Consider the following 1,589-nt stretch of genomic DNA (forward strand, 5'->3'; position numbering starts at 1 on the left):
AAGCATCTTTGTATTCTGTTGTAGATTCACTTTGATCTTTTGGGATGCTTTAAGTGAGAATGATCAACATGTATTCTGACTCTAACATAAGAACATATTTATAGTTTGGAACAAGAGAACAAATAATATAATTAAACTACTCCTATATTCACTGCATATCTAAACAAGATAATATTATTATTAATGTTTGTATACAGAATAATGTTAATGTATTAATAATACAGATATAGAAACAGATCGTGTGTATTTTCCCTTTTTTCCGACAGGCATAGTTTAGACGCCTTGTTGTCCTCTGAAGGACCCTTCATAAATCCAACATGGCGGCGTCCATACGGCTGTGCTGTGCCCTCCGCATCACACTCGGAGGTGAATTATCTCTCTCTGTTTGTCCTGCACAGCTTCGTTAAACAGCTCCGTGTGTTTACTGTTTGTTTGTTTACTGTTTGTTTGTTTCCTGTTTGTTTGTTTAGTTGAATCTGATCTGTTAACTGATCCTGGACCAGCCTGTCGTTACTGCAGGGCTTCCGTAACGTCAATAGTTTTGCTATTAATGTCACAATGTTTAAAGCGTGTGAATGTCAGTACTGATGGTTTTACTGCAGTGTTGTTTGTGTTCAATAGAAATAATCCCAAAGTAGCCTTTAGAATGACGTATGCAGTTCCTCCGCCAAACTTCATTCAAATTGTGTGAATTTAAAGCCGCCATGCTTATTATTAAACATAGACACCTCTGAGAAAATAAGTGTTATTTACAATGCAATCAATGAGTTCATGCTTATGATTCGGCATGCTTACAACTAGAAAGAATCACTGAATTACTGCTAGAATCTCTGTCATCAGGCTTTACTATCCTCTGTCTTCTTCTTCTACTGTCTGTAAATGGGTAGAACATTGTGGGAACCAGGACAGAACCCTGGGAGGTGCTCATCTTACACATTTATTTTAATAAAAAGTAGATCTCAGCATGGTGGGTGACAGTTTAACCCTAAGCCGGATGTTTCAGTGCCTCTGCATGTTGAACCGTCACACCGTGATTCATCCTGCCTCTCCTCTCGGTGGACCCGTGTCCTCCTTCAGGAGGCGTTCAGGTGTCCCAGCTGGTGAGTCGAGCCTCGGCTGCCTCTCTGCAGAGAAACCCTGCAGCTGCTCTGTTTCCTGCTCCAGCGTGGCAGCAGACCAGACACGGCAGCTTCTTCAACAAGTGTGAGTGTGTGAAAAGATAAATCCCCCAAAATAAACCTTATTGTTGGAGCAGCAACATCACGACTCACTCATCAGTGACCCATTGTCCTTCAGCACTTTGTATTTCATGCATTCTCTTGATTTGAGTTGTCGTTACTTGGATTTTGCTTGTGGTGCATGTGTGTTTGTTTATATGTGTGTGTGTGTGTGTGTGTGTGTGGTTGTGTGTGTTATTACAGTGACGGCTGAGGAGGTGTGGAAAGGTGTGTTGGCGGAGTCGGGTTCTGGAGCCAGAAAGGGCAGAGGGAAGAGAACCAAACGCAAACTGAAGAGAGACCTGAACCGAGGACAGAACATCGGAGAGGGTGAGACATCGTCTGTGTCTGTCTGTCTGTCTGTGCAGAGGA

At 42.4% G+C, this 1,589-nt stretch overlaps 1 protein-coding gene across 1 annotated transcript in view; it reads left to right on the forward strand.

The window, feature by feature from the left end:
* The first annotated feature begins 308 nt into the window (after window positions 1–308).
* mrps5 (mitochondrial ribosomal protein S5) overlaps window positions 309–1,589 on the forward strand; it is an 11,457-nt gene continuing 10,176 nt past the window's right edge. Inside the window, exons 1-3 of the mRNA XM_079168939.1 lie at window positions 309–366; window positions 1,078–1,203; window positions 1,422–1,547. Coding sequence (XP_079025065.1) covers window positions 318–366; window positions 1,078–1,203; window positions 1,422–1,547 — 301 coding nt within the window. The 5' untranslated portion in view covers window positions 309–317. The remainder of the gene's footprint in view (window positions 367–1,077; window positions 1,204–1,421; window positions 1,548–1,589) is intronic.

The sequence above is a fragment of the Pholis gunnellus genome (genome assembly GCF_910591455.1).
Source record: "Pholis gunnellus genome assembly, chromosome: 11".
NCBI lineage: Eukaryota > Metazoa > Chordata > Actinopteri > Perciformes > Pholidae > Pholis > Pholis gunnellus.